At 41.6% G+C, this 18,031-nt stretch overlaps 1 protein-coding gene across 3 annotated transcripts in view; it reads left to right on the forward strand.

Annotated features, from left to right (window-relative positions):
- Positions 1 to 18,031, forward strand: part of EPB41L4A (erythrocyte membrane protein band 4.1 like 4A) — a 240,970-nt gene that overhangs the window by 170,592 nt on the left and 52,347 nt on the right. For all 3 annotated transcript variants that reach the window (XM_040621976.1, XM_040621978.1, XM_040621977.1), the window contains exon 12: positions 422 to 543. In XM_040621976.1, the coding sequence (XP_040477910.1) occupies positions 422 to 543 (122 nt within the window). The remainder of the gene's footprint in view (positions 1 to 421; positions 544 to 18,031) is intronic.

Consider the following 18,031-nt stretch of genomic DNA (forward strand, 5'->3'; position numbering starts at 1 on the left):
TGTGGGGGTATGCTCAAAACTTGCTGTGTAAGTACAACCCAGAGACGTGTTGATTCATGTAGACGCATTGCTATTGTTTACTTTAGCTCAGTGTAATTTATTATCTGGTTGTAGAGCTGGAAAACCATCGGCATCCTCTATTTCTAGCTCATCATTCTACTTAAATCTAAATCTAAGTCCTTTAATAAATTTCTCCCTGTTTCTCCCTCTGAAAGATCATCCTTCCGTCTAACCTAAGACTCTCCTATTAGCCCTTGGTTAGCATTGCAATGAGAACCCACTGAAAACCCTTATGTACTCATGGCCATGTGACTCTGTGCTTTTTCCCTCTCTATACTTTGTAGATATTCTGAGTGAGCAGTGGTTTAATTTTGTGGCTGTGTAGTTGTATCTGTGCTAACCAAAATGTTGCTTTTCCAAGTGGCAGGACAGCATTGCAAATGAGTCGAGATGTTTCTATTCAGCTTCCTCGGCCAGATCAGAATGTGGCCAGAAGTCGAAGCAAGACTTACCCAAAGAGAATAACACAGACACAACCAGCTGGTAAGTCACTGATGAAACCGCATTTCCTTTTAAGGTGGTGGTGTCAGATATGCCCAGGTGGTGACGATAGCCGTATAGTTTTCTTTTACTGTTAACCGTAGAATGTTTAATTTGACCCTGAAAATGTCCAAGCAATTAGAAATTACTAAGTAGACCAGTAGCAGTCAACTTGAATCACCATAACGTGCTTGATGATTTTATTTTCTTTTTTTTATTTTTTTATTTTTTTTATTTTTTATTTTTTATTTTTTTTTAAAGATTTTATTTATTTATTTGACAGAGATAGAGACAGCCAGCGAGAGAGGGAACACAAGCAGGGGGAGTGGGAGAGGAAGAAGCAGGCTCATAGCAGAAGAGCCTGATGTGGGGCTCGATCCCAGATCGCCGGGATCACGCCCTGAGCCGAAGGCAGACGCCCAACCGCTGTGCCACCCAGGCGCCCCGATTTTATTTTCTTTTTGAAGAGATTAAATAAAATCCCAAATGAGTAATCTCTTAGTTTGATGTATCTGAGATTAGAACTGAAACACTTAGCAAAAGTTCTTTTAAAAAAAAGGAACACTATCAGTTGAATTTTTGTTATTGTTGGTCTTTTATTGTGAAATACATGTGTAGAAAAGTGATTACACCTGCACATACACACAGAAACTTTAACATAACCTACAGCCCCGAAGTCCTTCCTATCGGCCTGATGATATCGTCACCACTCCTCCCTCACCAACCAGAGAAAATCCCCTTCTGACTTTGTGGTAATTATTTCCTTAGTTTTTGTTATAATTTTAATACTGTGCAGCCTTCCCTGAGCAAACAAGTTTATTTTGCCTGTTTGTAACATTATTATGAATGAATCATGATGTGTATTGTTTCTGTTTTGCTTCTATCAATGCTACATGTAGTGTACACTAGAGTGCATTCATTTTTCTTGCTGTGAGTATGCCATGTTATGATCATTTCTTTATCCATTCTCCTATTGATGGACATCTGGGTTACTCAGATTTTTTGTTTTAAATGAAGACTACTTCTGTAATAAAACCACCAGTTTTAATTCATGTTCAGTGCTCAGAACTCAACAGAATTGCACTGTAAAGTGACATTACTGAGTTTGATTAATGGCTTATTTACAGATCACCCTTGTCTAACACATTCCATGGTCTTTTTTTTTTTTTTTTTAAGATTGTATTTATGAGAGAGAGTGCGAGAGAGCGGGGGTGGTGGGGGAGGTAGGGAGGGGAGGAGTAGAGGAAGAGGGACAAGCAGACTCCATGCTAAGCATGGAGCCTGACGTGGGGCTGGATCCCACGACCCTGAAATCATGACCTGAGCTAAAACCAAGAGTCAGACACTTAACTGACTGAGCCACCCAGGTGCCCCTGGATTTTTCTCATATACTATCTCACTTGAGCCTTCCAATAACCCTGTGAGATAGGGCAAGGCAAAGAGTATGTTCCCATTTTACAGATGAGGAGACATGATTCCAGCAGCTGGACAGTGGTTGGGGTGGGAATGGGATAAGAACCTAGGTCTCCTAGTTTTTGTTTTACCCTATTGTGGGAAGGGAGTGAAATTTTTAATAACAATAATTTCTATCTGAACATTGCAAGACAATTGACATAGCATTCTGACGTCCATTGTTCCATTTAATCCTTAGACCAAGTCTATGAGGAAGGTGTTTTGTTCTGCTGCTCCTGGCTGTGAGAATGTCACCTGACTTACTGTTTCGAAGTCAAATTAAATCTAACTGTAGGTCCCTCCCTCTCACTGAGCTGGGAGGAAATTAAATTCTTTCTGTTGGTTCTGCAGTGGCAAGAATAAGACATGATTTGCAACAGGTTACTTTGTCACATAAGTATTATCATTATCTCTTTTTGGCTGATGAGGAAACTAAGATTTAAAAAGGCAATTTGTCCAAGATTATATAATAGGTGGCTTAGGATTAAAATTCTAGCCTTAATGTTTAATATCTTTATCTTAATTTTTTTGTATTTGTCTTTGTATATGAGCAGTCTTAAATCTCATTTGGATCAAATACAGTGGGGTGTAATTAATAATCAAACTTTCAAATCCTGTGCTGTTTCTGAATTGCCATGCCTCATGAAATTATCGAGGCCAACTGAATATATCAAAGCATTCCTTCCTTCAAATTAACATTCCATCCTGTTCGAGATGTGAGATTCACACATGCTTTTTGTACAAACCTACTCAGGTTGCTCCTTTTCTTCAAATGTGCTCTTATAAAGATACCTGCCTCTGCAATAGTTATGTACATGTGGGTGTGTGGCTCTCCTTGGAAGCCCAAATACTAGAGGCTGATTAATTTAGGGATAGGAATTTTTGATTTTGTTTCTCTCTCTCTCTAAGATTTATTTATTTGAGAGAGGGAGAGAGAGAGCATGAGCAGGAGGGGTAGAGGGAGAGGGCGAGAAAATCCCAAGCAGACTCCATGCTGAGCACAGAGTCTGACCCAGAGCTCCATCTCATGACCTGAGATTATGACCTGAGAGGAAATCAAGAGTCGGCATTTAACCCACTGTGCCCCCCCCCAGGTGCCCCATGTTTCTGTTTTTCTCTTATCTTATGAAGAGAGCAACCCAGGGGATGGTATTGAACCCTCACATCCCCCCACTCCGCACTCATCTTGTGTTGTAGCAGAACACACTCTCTCGTTGGTGGGGGAGGAGGCTGTGGCTAACGTACCACCCAGGTTTCTCAAGGACAGCCTCTCAGCATCTGGGAAATCTTTTTAAAGTGCAGCATGTTATGGGGCGCCTGGGTGGCTTAGTCTGTTGAGCCTCCGACTCTTGATTTCAGCTGGAATCTTGATGTCAGGGTTGTGAGTTCAGGCCCCACATTGGGCTCCACACGGGGCATGGAGCTTACTTTAAAAAAAAAAAAAAAGTGCAGCATGTTATGCATTTATTATCATAAAAGCCTGGCTGGCTCAGTTGGTAGAACATGCAACCCTTGATCTCAGGGTCCTGAGTTCAAGCCCCACGTTGGGTGTACAGTTCACATAAAAATACATATATGTATGTGTCTCTCTCTATATATATATATAGACACACACATACACGGTTGTTTTAAGAAAAGTTAGGAAACTTAGAACCTTTCCTCTCAAAAGAAAAGAATTTTTCATCTTCAATTCCATTCTCCTAGTACTTAACACTTTTGTTTGTATATCTTTTCTGCAAAAGCGATATGATAATCTCTTATAACCCGCCTTTCTTATTTTATATATATATGTATATATATATATATAATGTATCATGAATATATTCTAATAAGTTTTGAAATGTTCTTAGCACCATTTTAAGATCTATGTAATTTTCTGCCACACAGTTGTATAGACATGACATAACTTATTCAACCAGTCTTTAGTTCTTGGATGCTTAAGCTGCTTGAAATTTTGAAGACTATAAATATAACTAAAATGAATCTCCTTGTAGTGATAGCTTTAAGCATTCATGCTAATTTACTATACATATTTTAAACAATAGTGTATTTTTATCATTTTTAATCTAAAAAGGATTAAACAATGCTGTGTTTAGAAACGAAGACTTTGCTCTGTACACATTTCACCTTGATTTTGAGTTACTTTTAGCCTGACTTGTCAAGCCTGGGTTCCACAAAACTCTGATGTGTTCTGGGATCCAGAGATGGCCCTCCCTTTGACAGTGTGACTGTCCTGGGTCAGGAAGGACAACGGAGCCAATGATGAGGTGTTACAGGTGCTGTCACACACATAGGAAGGATGTGGTTGAGGCAGGGATTAACGTTTTTCTGCTTTTTCAAATCTTCTATTTTCTTTTTCCTCTAATTCAAATGTACTCTGCTTTGAGGCTCCATTGAACCCAGCTGGTGGTGACCCAGTCTCAGCCATGCCCTGCTCCTAAGGTCATGGTGGGGTTCAGACTTAGAGCAGAATATTTGAAGAGGGTCTTCTTGTCTTCACTTAAATTAGTCACTGCTGTGCTCCTTGTCCCAGCCCTCCAGGCCCCAAGAAGGTGGGCGGTTCTGTGTGAAGCTGGGCTGGGATGTGTGTGAGAGGGAGGGGTCTTTGGTAAGCCTGAAAGCCCGCTGTGCTTAGGGTCAAGCCTGCCTACGGAGACCAGACCGGAGACCGCACTGCCAGTCCCCCTTGAAGGTTCCGCTGCCTGGGGGAAGGGAAGGATGCTTGAGGGAGTGGCCTGTGGGTCACTAGGTTGCTGTAGCCCCCTGGCCTCTGTTTCCTTCTCTGCCACTATAGGCAGTTCCTTCAGCCCTGTCCCTTTTTCCTCCCACACTCCCAGCTCCCACAGCCGCCTTCCTCAGAAGCTCCCTGTTACTGAGACTCATTCATGGGTAGCTGGGCAAGAAAGGAACAATAGCTCTTGTCTTTTTTAAAAAAAATTAATGTTTACTGACCAAAGGGAACAAAAATATTACTTTACTGAATAACGCTGCCACAGTTACTTACCTTTTCATTTAAAAATTTTGACAAAGTGGCAGAAAGCTGATATTGAGACATAGAAAAAGTTAATTCAGTTGTACTGTGTTTGACAAAAATGGAGTTACGGTTTAAATGGAAGATAGATTTTTTTTTTAACTCTAAACAGGCCAGCTGTTAGTTTTCATAGATTAACTTCTGCTGATATTCTCCCTAAGACAACATTTTAGAGCAACAGTTTCAGGAGTTACAGGCATAAATTCTCATCTCATTTAACATTTATATATATGAAAACCAAACGTGATAAGAGGCCTTTGTTTTTTGTTAGTTGTAACATTGATGGTGCATGATTTGTGACTGTAGGAGACATTCTTAAGTTAAAATAATTCAGTCTAACTTAGCGACTACTCCCCTTAACTTGCATCTCAGTTGTCTGCAAATTTAGAACACCCTTTTTTTTTTTTTAACGTCTCAATCACGAATAATAAATTCCCTGGTAGCAAAAAAGCCATTGTGTTTAGAATCCGCTAAGATTAGGCCTTGGCACCTCCAGGAGGAAGTGCATTCCAGAGTCAAGAGCCCTGCACCCAGCCTGCCTCTGCCCCACCCGAGGAGTCAGCGCCTGGGCCGGCAGCCAGAGCATTCCTGCAAATCTGCGTGGCCTCAGAGGGAGCTTGGGGGTGAGGCAGGAGGCAGAGGGCAGGAAGGAAAAGTGCATATTTGTACAGCCCTTTCTCTGACAAGGCCTTGGCAACTCACATAGGTGGGTTCCCGTCAGAAGAGAATCGCTGTCAGTAGGCAGTGAAGACAGCATATTTGGCTATAATCCATAATTAGCTGTAAGAAAAGTATGGGGTGAAGCCGTTTGCAGTGGATAAACAATGCTGTGATTGTCTGAGGCAGCGTTTTAGGTTCTTAACGATACCGCACTGATGAACAGAGAAATAAATCGTTGCAGTGCAGTCTTCGAACAACTGAATAGCAAGATCCGCTGACATTTTGTCATTCCCACTCAGCATCTGTGGAAAACACTGCAAACACGATGCCCGGGGGCTGACGAAAATGACTTCTGAGTGGGGCTGGTTTGTGCTGGTCCGCAAGCAGACAGCTGCTGCTCCAGCCAAGCCCCTTGTTTCTGTGCAGGAGAGCGGACCCAGTGTTGCCAAAACTTCCAGTGTTTTAAGGGAAGAATAAAATTTGGATATTTATGTAAAGTTTCCAGAATTTCGAATACTGACAATTTCATTTTAAGGAAAGGCTCTTGTGTGCTAAAGTGGAACCTTCCTGAGGTCCAGATGTGGTGGGAGGGCTGCATCTTTGGAACCTCTTGATTGACAGCTGATCCACCTGCTTCTGGGGTTCCTGCGGGATTCTCCAGCATCCCCTGTGAGCATCACTGGACCGGATCCAACACTCCGTGACTCCCAGCACAAGCATTTTTCTGTTAGTAGGTCACTTGGCCACACCAGGGGATGATGGTGCCATACAGCTGTGGAGCCTGTAGCAAATGCTCCACACGTGGGGAGCTGACCAGCCTCCACTGGTGACCTGACGCGGGTGCAACCCAAAGCAGGAGAGACAGAAAAATGCTTCACTATATAGTGAAGTGCAGCTTCCCCTGATGCCGTATATAGCTCCGGGCTCTTGAGAAATAGTACTGTCAAGAAAGTAATAATCATTCATTGAGTACTTCCTGTGATTGGCACATTGTGTGAGGTGTGACGTCAGCAGAAGCCCAACTTGACTTGCGGCAATCAGAACTGTATTTTAAAAGGTTTGGTAAAGCAGATGGAAGGGAAGCTATGTGAATAGAAACCGATGTCAGTCTGGGCCAGGGTGATCTAGTAAACTACCTCTGATAAATCCAGGGTCAGCCCCAGTAGCCCATGTCCTAACCATGCCATGTTCTGAAGACATTTAACCAGCCTGAGCCTCAGTTCCTTTGTCTGTGAAATGGGGATATGACCCCCTGCCTTGCAGGTTGTTCTCGGGGGTGCCGTCTGAAATGGGCAGAGCATAGTGCTGAGCACAGGTAGGGGCTTGGTATACTTGGGTTTTTCTCTCTAAAGCCAGAGGAACTCTTTCTCTACACAGTGTGAGCCAGCTGTGAGTCCCCCTGTCAGTCTGGGGATTGTATTTACCCTGTAGTATCAGTGTCCCATACGAAGGATCACATGATTATATGGAGGAGGTTGGCCTTTTGAGGGTGAGGGTGGAGAGAGTCATTCAAGTACAGCCAGTGGGGCTTCAGAAGGAAATTGGATGCCCTTTGTTCTAGAAGATTTTATAAAGACAGGGTGTAAGGGGAGTGGGCAAGTCGCAGTGCCGTCTGTGTGTGGGTTTCTCCTGCCTTGCCACCTGCAGATGTCTGGGTGCTCCAGGGCAGCTGCCGGCAGGCCGTGTGAGCAGCCCAGAGTTGGATGTTCTCTTGCTAATTGTGTTCCTACTTCTCAGAGTAGCCAGTTTTCGCCTCTGATTTTTATCCTGTACCCCATGCTGGCCACTCTCCAGCCCCACTGGGTGATTCCATGGCCGTGAATTGGCAACAACAAATTCCTCACAGTGAATTCATAATACTGATGAGATTGTATGATAGTTGTAGAATTCAGATAATCGTTTCATCTTCTGTGTAAAGGTGGTTTCTCCTTGTGGAAGTAATTTCTCGTTGCTAGGCCTACCCACATGCATTTTTCATGTCAAGCAGACAATGGAAACTGATGATAAAGGGCAAAGAGGAAAGTGCTCAGAGAGGAAAGCAGAGTTGTTGAGTGAGGAATAGAAGCTGGAGCTCTGATCCCGGATTTTGCAGGGTAAGTCCCAACCTCAGTGTATTATGAGATCAGGTACTTTACGTATAGAATATGAGCAGGCCTATTGCTGTGTTTGTCATTACAGAGCCGGAAAACTACCTAACTACCCATTAGCAGAGAACTGGCCTAATAAAGAAAACTTGTGTATCCCTCAGAAATACCATGTCCCTTTTACAAGAAATCTGAGGGCAGGGTTTGAATTTGTGTTGGTCTCATTCTGCAGTCCCACATCATTTTCTGTGAAAGGCCACGTTCCCTCAGGAGTTCCGCAGGGAGGGGAATGCTCATGTCCAGCCATCATTGAGCGCCACTGCCTGCCTGGCACTATCCTAGGCACCCTACAGACAGTATCGCACTCATTTCTTTTAGAAGATGCCGTGACTCATAATGTGCAGGTGACAAGACAGGCTGGGACTTGTCTAGGGCCCCAGACCTGGAATTTGAACCCAGGTCATTTTAGAGAGGAAAAGCAAAAAGGTGATACATTTTTGCTAATATGGAGTGATCTCCAGGACATAGTATGTATAAGCAAGGAAAAAAATGGGGGAGGGGAGCAGCAGCATATAGTATGCTCCCATGATATAAAAGTACAAAAAAAAAATCAGGGAGGGGGCTGTGCATACGTATATACTTGCACACAGGGTACGTGAGAAACTAGTAACAGTAGTGGCTCTGGAAAGGGTTTCTGAAAGACGGGATCAGGAGTGGGAGACAGGTTTTTTACTATATATTCTTTAATAGCATGTGCCTTTTTACCATGGTGTACTTTATAAAAAGTTTTACGGATAATTGTTGTGAATGCATTGAGTTCACACAATGATTTCAGATGCACATTCAAGTCTCTAATAGATATGTTTTTGAAAAGCTTCGATGAGGAAACTGATACTATGCTAGGAAATGTGCCTCATAATTTATGGGAAGAGTAACAGAACAGTACAAGATTGATCATACAAAATTCAAATGCCAGAACGTCTACTGTGTTGTAACAGATACAACCCAAATCATCAAGGCAAGGGGCATAAGACGTTCATATCTGTACATTTTTTTAAAAGAATTTATTTATTTATTTGAGAGCAAGAGCCAGAGTTCATGAGCAGGGGGAGGGGCAGAGACAGAGAATCTCAAGCAGACTCCAAGTCAAGCATGGAGCCCAACATGGAACTCAAGCTCATGACCCTGATATCATGACCTCAGCTGAAATCACGAGTCCCATGCTTAACTGACTGAGCCACTCAGGTGCCCCCATATCTGTACATTTTAATCCAGAAGATTGTGTTAGAGTCATTAAGTCAGAGCATGCTTTGTTTCTAAGGAGGAAAACTCAAGGTAGGACCAAGAGTCCTTGGATCAGATGAAGTATAGGACAGTCCCCTTGTGCCAGGGGTAAAGAAACGTAGGCCCAAAGAGGTGAAATGATTTGTAAGGGCAGCATGTTGTGTACCCAGAGGGGGTCTGCACAAGAGTCACTGGGCACTCTGACAAGTGTCTGGAAGGGGACTGTGTCATGATAGCTCTTGCACTCACTGGTCACCTGATAGGCATTGTGGAGTGTTTGCTTCTCTTCTCTTCTCTTCTCTTCTCTTCTCTTCTCTTCTCAGCAGAAGATAAGAAGGGAAGAAATATAAGAAATATGAGGGAATTCAAATAAGCCATTCTGATCAGGACTGTGATATGGCTAGTTTTGGAGAGGATCTCTACAAAATTTAATAGTGTTAATTTTGCTTTAGAGAGCTGTGATTGTGACACTCCTCCTTCAAGGTAACAAATCAGAATTAGATCACCTACTGAGATAATGATCCAGATCTGTGATTCCTGCTTCCTTTTTATCGGGACTAGAAGAATTCTTGCCGAGAGAGTCTTAGATTATCTCTTGACTGATTATGTAAGCAGCTGCATGGAGAAGTCATGTGGCACAGTGGGAGGAAAGAAAAAGGTTTTCCCGATTGGAGTAGATTTGAATTCCTGGTCTGACTTGGCTGTGACCTGTGACTTGTCATTCAGCATTCTGGTCTTTCATCTCATGATCCATAAAATAAATGAACTGGGTACATAAACACTAGAGATCCCTCTTGTTCCTTTTTTTTTTTTTTTAAGATTTATTTATCTATTTTGGGGAGAGAGAGCGAGTATGGGGGTAGGGGCAGAAGGAGAGAGAAACAGACTCCCCACTGAGCAGGGAGGCTGATGTGGGGCTCGATCTCACGACCCTGAGATCATGACCTGAGCTAAAATTAAGAGTCAGATGTTTAACCAACTGAGCCACCCAGGGGCCCTGAGATACCTCTTCTTGCTAAAAGTCTCTTTTCTTTTCTTTGGCTTATCTGTCATAGAGTTAAAAGAACCAAACATGAAACAAGATTTTGGAAAGCTTTCTTTAAGTATTTTTTAATATAGCCATCATTTCAGAAACCTTACAGACTTGTGAAAAATACCTTCCCAGATCACAAAACACATTTTTCTCATTGAAATATACAATGTTTTTGCGTACTTTTATATACAAAAGTATAGCTGGTTCTTTAAAACTTAAGTTCAAATGAAATTCTTACTGACAAACTGAATGAAATTAATTGCAGCAAGCTTTGCATTAATACACTTTTTCAAACTATTCTTTTAGTCAAAATTGACCAGATGAATCGGGGTTTTACCTCTTTGGTTAACTCATGGTGAGAAATTCGTACTGTCTTGCTGGGTACGCATAGAAAGAGGCCATTCTGGACAGGTTTTTGCATGGCGTTGTCTCTGCCTTTGACTTCTGTGTGAATATAACCAAAGACTAGTTCTTTCGTGAGCCTACTTGTTCTTTCAGAAATCAGCTGTGTGAATTGTTTCCACCTTGGCAGTTGCCTGTGGTCACAGTACCTGAGGCCCTGCCTTGATTTTCCAAACAATTTAGGTACATTTTTCTGCTTTTTCACCCCTCTTTCCCTACACATAGAGGTCCAAGGGTATCTGTCAACTGCTTGAGATTGTTTTGAGATGGATCTCTTAAGAGATGGCATCTGAGGGTTTCACACCTTTGTTTTACTACCAGATTCAGGATTCACAGTGATTTCTCTGTCTGAGTCTTCTTCAGACTTAGAGAATGTCTGGGATTGATTTCTGTTATTGGTATCAGTGTGAAAAATGGTTGGAGTTCCTCGAGTTCAGGGTTATTTTGATTGGTGCAGGGAAAGGAGGTAAAGTAAGGTAACAAAGAACTACCTTTACGGTGGAGTTGGTGCCCTAGTTGGCACTTTGAGCAATGCGTGATGTGGATCTGGGGCCAAGAGTCCTGAGGGGTGACGGGAAAGTCCCCCGTAGCAATGGCCTTGCCTCTCTCCTCTCTCCTGGGGTGAGAAAGGGGCATCTGAGGAAACTGCCCAGTTTCCTTCTCAGAGAAGCTGGAATCGGAGCCCAGAGGAGGAGTCACTCAGCTGGGGAGAGTCACCGCTTTTGGGGCTACTGTTAGAGCCCAAGTACCAGGCACACCCATGAATGGAGAAGTGGGTTTTCAGAGAAAGAATAGAGTAGACTCACTGTGAGAAACACCAGAGGACCACACCGTTCTGAGAGGAGAATGGGGGTAGGAGGCAGGAGCCTTGAATTCCAGTCTGTGAGGTCCTGCTGTGTCTTGAAGATGAATCCCTAAGTTGAGCTGGTTTCCTTGCACCTGAACAGCAGGTAACATTACGTCTTTGGGTAACCCCATGAGGGAGGTGCGTGGTATTCTCATTTTACTCGTGAGGAAACTGAATCTCAGAAAGTACGTATTCAACGTTACACAGATCCTAAGAGCGTGTCAGGATTTGAACCCAGGTGTTTGGTATATTAAGGCCTCTATTTGGAAAGTAAATGGAAAATAAAAAAGGTGAAAGGCTCGAATTACTTGAAAATATACGTCACTGGTTTTCCCCACTATTGCATGATTTCCTTACTTATGAGATCGACTTGTTTCCACACATAATCTTGAGAAGATGGTACATTGCTAATTTATAGAAGCAGCAAGTCAGTCTGCTTCTACATCAAGCATTTTTTTTTTTTAAAGAAATTGTTTAAGTTCTTTGAGACATTTTACCTAGCAAAGGGGGGCGGGAAGGCAGTAACAGTGCTGACTGTGGGGAACATCAGGGAGACCATATAGGCAGGTGTATGTTTGTTCAAGGCTGTTTTCCTTAGTTGGCCCTCTTTTCTCTTGGCCTTGAAGCTGATGTTTATTTTCATTCTGTAAAAGATTTCTTAATATATGGCAAGTCTGGTTAGATGTTCTCTAAAAAGTTAATATTTTCACTCTTCCCATGAGTGTTTAACATTCCATGCATAGCTACCAAAATTAGAAAAGCAAGCAAAACGAAATATCATAGCTTTAGTGAGTTACCGTGAATGGTACCTTTTTTCCCTTTCCCTTGTCCTTCATCAAGAATTTATTGAGCACCTCTTTGGCATAAGACCTGTGATATTATGATTTATAGTAAGTAATACATATTTGGTCTTTATTCCCTTTCCCGATTTCTGGCATGGAGCTCCTAAACCATTGGAATTTCCTAAGTGATAAGAGCAATAAAGGCAAAGGAGCCTCTTTTGTTATTCACAGCAAACCCCTTTTAACCACACCTGAGTTTATGTGGGCGAGGCGACTGTTGGGAAGCCCCTAAAGATGGGGGCTGGTTGCCAGGGGGACCAACGACCTCTGGGGAGGGGAGAGGTGTTGGAGTTTGAGTTCAATCAGTGATAGCCAATGATTTTGTCAACCATTCCTGTGTCCTGAAGCCTCCAAAAAAACCCAGAGGATGGGGTTCTGAGGGGTTGGTGAATTCATGGAGACGCAGTGAGTAATGCTCAGGCCCCTCCTCATACCTAGCCCTGTGCGTCTCTTCCAGTTGGGCATTTTCGAGTTATATCCTTTTATAACAGACTGGTGATCTACTAAGTACGCTGTTCCTCTGAGTTCTGTGAGGCCCTCTAGCAAATTAATCTGAAGAGGGGGCAGTCTTGAGGGACTGAGCCCTTAACCTGTGGGATCTGACAACATCTCCAGGTAGATAGTGTCGGAATTTAGTTAAATTGCAGGCCACCCAGTCAGTGTCCTCTGAGAATTGAATTGCTTGTAGTTGTTCGATAAAACCCGCAGTGGAGACCTTTTCCACGGAGCACAGAAAAATGAATAAAACTTGGCTCCTGGTCTAGGGGAACTTAGTCTTAGAAAATAATAAAGCAGTTATTTTGCACTTATTAAAAGCTAAGCACTGTGTTGAGCACTTTTTAAAATTTATTATTATTGTTTTTAAATTTTTTTAAGTAGGCTCCACACCCAGTGAGGGGCCTGAACTCACAACCCCGAGATCAAGAGTTGTATGCTCCACCCAGTAAGCCAGGCGCCCCAAGCACTTTCTATAAATTATCTGATCCTCATATTCACTCTATAAGTTGTTGGTGATACCTCTATTTTATTGATGAGAAACCTGAGCCCCAGAGGGATTTAATAGCTTGTCCAAGCTCACACAGTCAGGTAAATTAGCAGAGCTGAGAAAGAAATGCAGGTTTGTATGACTTTCAGTCTTGTACCTTTAACCACTTTATCAGACTAGACTAGAGAGGTAAAAGATGTACTCACATGTGGGCAGGATGTATCCAGTGTCAGAGAGTGGAGCTCTGAAAGAGTTTAAGCGTCCAGTAGGATTGTTTGCTTATGGCTGAAGGTAATCTGTGATGCTGTTGGGAAGGCAGTGGTTTTTGAAGGCTGGCTGGATTAGGGCAGCAGATTGGAGGCTGAGGGATTCAGGTCCTGGTTTTGGAAGGAGATACAGGGGGACTTCTTGAAGGATTGTACGGATACAGTTTTGATTCAATCACTTTTCAGATTCTCCTTCCTGAAGGGAATCTGCCTGACATAGTAGACTTGCTGGCTCTTCTCTCCAGCCTACCTTTTACCAATGGACCATTTCCCATTGTCCAAAAGAAAGGCAGTCCTTTTTCTCATCTAAAATCTGTTACACTGTTTTGTCCTTAAATGATAAAAACCTCTTGAGTTAGTGTCTGGAAACTAAATGGCCTTAATTACCTTAATTATTAAGCAATACCTTTTCTTTTTTTTCCCCAAGATTTATTCATTTATTTGAGAGAGAGAGAGAGAGTGTGTGTGCAGGAGTGGGGGGTGGGGGAGGCGCAGGATGGGCAGAGGGAAAGAGAGAGGGGGAGGAGACTCTGCACTGAGCAGGTAGCCTGATGACATAGGGCTGGATCCTAGGACCCTGAGATCATGACCTGTGCTGAAACCAAGAGTCAGACACTCAACCCCCTGAGTCACCCAGGCACCCCAACAACACCTCCTTTTCTCCGACATTTCCTCATCTTGACTTTCGACAAAATTGAAGGAGGACCCAATTGATTTGTCATCTGATAGAACATTTGAAATAATTTTAGATAATATAGCACTGCTAGACATGTAAGTCATAGAATTTCTTTAAAGACACTGTGTTCATGACAGAATACATGCAGCCCTATTTATGTGAACAAGATTTCTCAGCATTGAAATCTATCTAAAAACAGGAATAGAATTATTGCTAAACTGTTTCATTTAGCACTAAATATTCTTCAATGCATTGAACCTATGTCATCATTGGGAAAACAAAACTACCTTGTTCATCTCATTGAGAATTACTTTCTAATAAAAGTTTACTTTTTACTTGTAATAATTATTTATCAACATTAGTTTGGTATGCTAATAAACTACGAATAATTGTAATGATTTAGTTCAGAAGAAAATTTTAACTCCTAGAGCTTTATGGTCTTGGGAAATAAAACTTAAATTTATTTCTAGTTTTTGTCACAGAGAAGTGAGATAGGGTGATGAATAAAATTTGTCAAGTGTAAAACATATATTACTCTGGGATAAATTTTTCCAGAGAAGGTGGAATTGAAATGTAAATACAAGGAGAAAAAAGAATGCCATGAAATTTCCAAACGTAAACTCATTTCATCTAATTTTAAAATGAATGGCTGTGGGTGTCAAATTTCTATGGTATTTTATTACATTGGATACATTGAAGAGAGTCATGAAACAATTCCATTTTAAAGTGTCAATATTTACTATTTGCTGCAAATGACATTCTTTGGTATTATTTAAACTTTCTTTTTAAAGTGAAGTATACTTGACATACAATATCCTATTAGTTTCAGGTGTACGTCATAGTAAATTTGATATTTCTATACATTATGAAATGATCCCTGTGATAAATCTAGTTACCACTTATCACCATACAAACTTGGAACTATTTAAACTTTTGATAAAAAACGTTAGATATCACCTTAGAAACATGCACTGAGGCACAGCAGTTTTTCAGATTTTTTTAGTGAGCACTAGGTAAAAAGTGAAAGAACATTAAGTTATTAAGGCCTCTTAGACATGAGCTTAACTATGGAAACAGAAAAAAATAATTTCCCCGATTGTACCTTAACTAAATAAGCCTTTTAAAAGCAATTTTTATATACAATTATGTGTGCTTTGTATACATTTTATATACTATTATAATTGCATCGAATAAAAACCTCTAAAGCAGGGGTCTAGCATACTCCTCTGAAACAGAACCAACTTCAGGTTAGAGATGGAACTGTCCACCTGCCTGCACCAGGTGAGATAAATGGTTTGACAGAAGATGACTGGAGAAGGTTTGCTGTATGTCGCTCCAAACTGTGTGGTCCTGTTGGAGGGGCTGGGGGAGTGTAAGAGTTCTGTCAGGGTAGGATGTGAACATTTACTCAATCCTCTTCACTTGAATTGTGTCTTCCTGTCACAGAAAAACTTGGTATTTAAGTGATTTGCCACCTCTTGATTCCAGCCAGCCATTCACAGATAGGTGTTGTCATTGAGCCTATGGGTGCGGAAAGGAAAGATGGCGCCTTTCTGCTGCTGCCCTGTCTGGCAGTCGCTCCAGCACACACACGTGTAGATCACAAGTCCTTTAGATAGAATCCTTTCATTCTACTCTGAGCACCTCAGGGAGTGAACAGATGACTTCCCAGGCTCAGAAGTGCCTTTCTTGTTCTTAAACCTGGCGTTCTGAACACTCTCTCGGTGTGTGTACCTCGGGAACTCTGCCGAAGGGGCAGAGGGTGCAGTGCTTTCATTTCCACCCAACTCATACTCCCAAGTTGATTATTTTGGTCATGAGGAAAGCATAGGGATCCAGGGGAGTACTGGGTCGGGGAAGAAGAAATTGGAAGCAGACCAACCAGGGAAAGGATCTTTCATGTGTAGACATATTTTCCTAGCATCTTTCTCATCCACACCCAATTCTTTATAATCTACCCTCCAGCTTTTTAGCAGAAAGCTTTGTTTGATCCTGCAGTTGACATGTAGCAAAATCAGTGTCTTAAAAGTCTGTATGCTTATGATAAAGAGGTAACTGCTTAAATACCACCCTTGGGATTTTTGAATGCAGAAACTCTTAAGAGAAGCAGAGATCTTGGAGTGCCTGAGTGGCTCAACTGGTTAAACATCCAAGTCTTGATTTTGACTCAGGTCATGATCTCAGCGTTGTGAGATCGAACCCTGAACTGGGCTTCCTGCTGGATGTGGAGTCTGCTTAAGATTCTCTCTCTCCCTCTGTCTTTCCCCCCCTTAAAAAAAAAGAAAAAAGAAAAAAAAAAGAAAAGAAAGGAAAGCAGGGATCTGGCTGCCTGTTTGCGATGAATGGGCTGATGGCAGGCATTTGAACTTTAAAGAATTAGCCATTGGATGCTGAAAAAGTTATATTTTCCAAATTTTGTGTTTTGAGATTCAGTTTTGTTTTACCTAATTGAATGAGTGACTGTTCTGCCAAATTTTCCTGTTAGACTGTAATTTGTTGTATTAGAAAAATGTCTTATTTTCCTAACTTGCTATACGTTCTGCCATTTTTCCATAGTACCTAGTCTAACGTTGGTGAAACCAAGGCAAAGTGACTTTGTACTGTCAGTGTGACAACTAGAACTAAGCTGTATTTCCAATTATTAGCTTGTTCTTAATTCATGAATAGCATTTTTTTTCTGATAAATTGCATTGGGTTAGTTAATATAAAATCAAGTTAGTTTTACTGAAACATAATACGTAATTGTTGTATTAGGAATCTCTCCTGATTATTTGTCTTAAGCATCAGATATTGGTTTTTTTTTTTAACTTAGATAAGAAAAAGTGAATAAAGGGGATAAAATTTAACCTAAAAATTTACAAATTTATCGTATTTGAGAGTTCTTTTAATGAAATCATTTATATATTACAGTCCTGTTTTACTTATTGGCAATTTGTCCTTTCCCTCATATAACTGAATAAGGCATTGTCACTTGCCAAATACATCTTTTTTCATTTAATGCCACACATTTATCCTCATGCCCACTCTGTAAATTAAAAGCATTGGAAGCATTTAAATAATATCAGGAATGTAATTTAGGTTGACAGGTGTCAAATGGAGCTGCAAATTTTGTGACATCCCTAATACTATTTAAATGCAAAGTGTTTTTATAACTGAAAATCCATGTATATCCATCACCAATATTGACATCACAGGGATGACTTTTCAGAATTGTCTGCAGATCAAGTGGCTAAATAGATCCTGGGAAAGTTGATTCTGTTCCTAACAGCCACTCTTCCCGAACCGAAGGCGAGGGTCATTGAAGGTGAGGGCACTCAAACGTGAACAGGACCAAGCCACCCAAAAGCCTGGTAGTGGTCTGATGCACATGGGCTGGAAGCTTTTGCATATAGGATGTTGAAAATGAACAAGCAAGATGCCGTAGAGCACCGGACACTGGCGTAGCAGTGCTGTCTAAACTGTAGAGAATTGTGGGCGCCCACATTAAGCTGCAGTGACTAACAGTCTAGAGACCACAATGATCAGAGGAGTTAAACTTGGCTCCTTAATGAACTATAGCCCCCCCCCCCCCATAGCTCACTCTTCCAAACAGGACTAGCCTCTGGGGATAAAGCCCATTGTCTTTTTAATGTGAACACTGTGTATAATGGACTGGGCGCTCCTAACTCTAAATGGTCTTGCTAGCATTAATATTTTATCTAAAATAAAATGCAGATTTACGAGAACCTTAATAACCATATACCAATAACTGATTTCTGTTATAGATAATCTGCAGCTGTCATTTAAAAGAGCAGTGGGTTATGGCTGAAGGTAGCTTTCAAAACTCTAAGAAGTGGCCAAGTCCTGTAGGATATGGCTACACGTCCTCTTTCTTGCATTTCCCATAGCTGCACATACAGATATTTTTTTGGGGGGGGGACTTAGTTTTG

This window comes from Ursus maritimus, unplaced genomic scaffold (assembly GCF_017311325.1).
Source record: "Ursus maritimus isolate PB19 unplaced genomic scaffold, ASM1731132v1 scaffold_5, whole genome shotgun sequence".
NCBI lineage: Eukaryota > Metazoa > Chordata > Mammalia > Carnivora > Ursidae > Ursus > Ursus maritimus.